Below are 1,011 nucleotides of genomic sequence, written 5' to 3' on the forward strand. Positions count from 1 at the left end.
CCCAGCATCACTTCCCCCCTTTCCCCTTTTTCCGTTCTTTACAACCCCAACCCCGAACCCCAACCCCGAACCCCAACCCGGACAGGTGTTTGTGTTGAAGCGCTCCGTGAACTTGTTGGGCAGTGTGGCGGAGACCCCCGAGTGAGTGGGGGTATGTATGTATGCATGCATGTATGCACGTTTGTGGACGAAAAAGGGGCAAGTGGCGGGGCGGCTGTGCAAGACCTGAGATCCGGGTCATTCGGTGGTGTAAGGTGGTGGCAGCCAATTGGTGTTGGTGGCTGGTTGAGTCCAGCGGCCTGACACCGCAGAGGAGGTCCCGGACCTCGCCCTCCCCCTCGTCCCCCTTTTCTCTGCAGCCCGGCGGCGCCTTTCCTCCCGCCTATCTAACCCCTCCCGCCCGCCCTTTCCCCCTTCCTCCCTCTGCCTTCTCTCACCCCCCGGCACCGAATCGAAATTCTTTCCCAGGTTTTTCTGGTACGCACCTGACCAGCTGCAGGTACGGGAAATGCGTGTGTGGTGTGTGTGTGTGGGGGGGTGGAGGGTGAGGGGGGTGGGGGGGTTCGCTGGGAGAGGGGTGGGCTGCGAATTTGGATGGTTTGGGGGGCTGTAGCAGCCAGCCATAAATATGGGCCCCTTACGTGCACGTGCATGTATGTATGTATGTATGTGTGTATGTATGTATGTATGTATGTATGTATGTTTTAAATGGGAGTTATATATGTAGCAGAATCTCGTGATGATGGAGTCCAAGCAGTAAGGAAATGGAGAGGGGTTGCGGTACACTCAGACATGCGCACAGAAACACATACACACGCACGCACACGCATGAGGAGGGAGACAGGAGGAGGGAGGAGAACGCGAGACGATGCTGTCCCGACCGGCCCCCCTTCCCCCCCTCCCGCAACCCCACCCACATCCCCACCTCCCCCTGGTTTTCCCTTTCCCCTCGGGGGCCCCGCCTTTTTGCTTTTTGCCTACGTTTCTTCCCCCTCCCCCCCGTTTCCCCCC

The 1,011-nt window shown here is 58.9% G+C and overlaps 1 protein-coding gene across 1 annotated transcript in view; it reads left to right on the top strand.

Annotated features, from left to right (window-relative positions):
- Positions 1–1,011, top strand: part of VOLCADRAFT_91114 (uncharacterized protein) — a gene marked incomplete at both ends in the record, with an annotated part of 6,383 nt that overhangs the window by 4,768 nt on the left and 604 nt on the right. The window contains 2 exons of the mRNA XM_002950533.1: positions 86–141; positions 469–499. Coding sequence (XP_002950579.1) covers positions 86–141; positions 469–499 — 87 coding nt within the window. The remainder of the gene's footprint in view (positions 1–85; positions 142–468; positions 500–1,011) is intronic.

This window comes from Volvox carteri (genome assembly GCF_000143455.1).
Source record: "Volvox carteri f. nagariensis unplaced genomic scaffold VOLCAscaffold_19, whole genome shotgun sequence".
NCBI lineage: Eukaryota > Viridiplantae > Chlorophyta > Chlorophyceae > Chlamydomonadales > Volvocaceae > Volvox > Volvox carteri.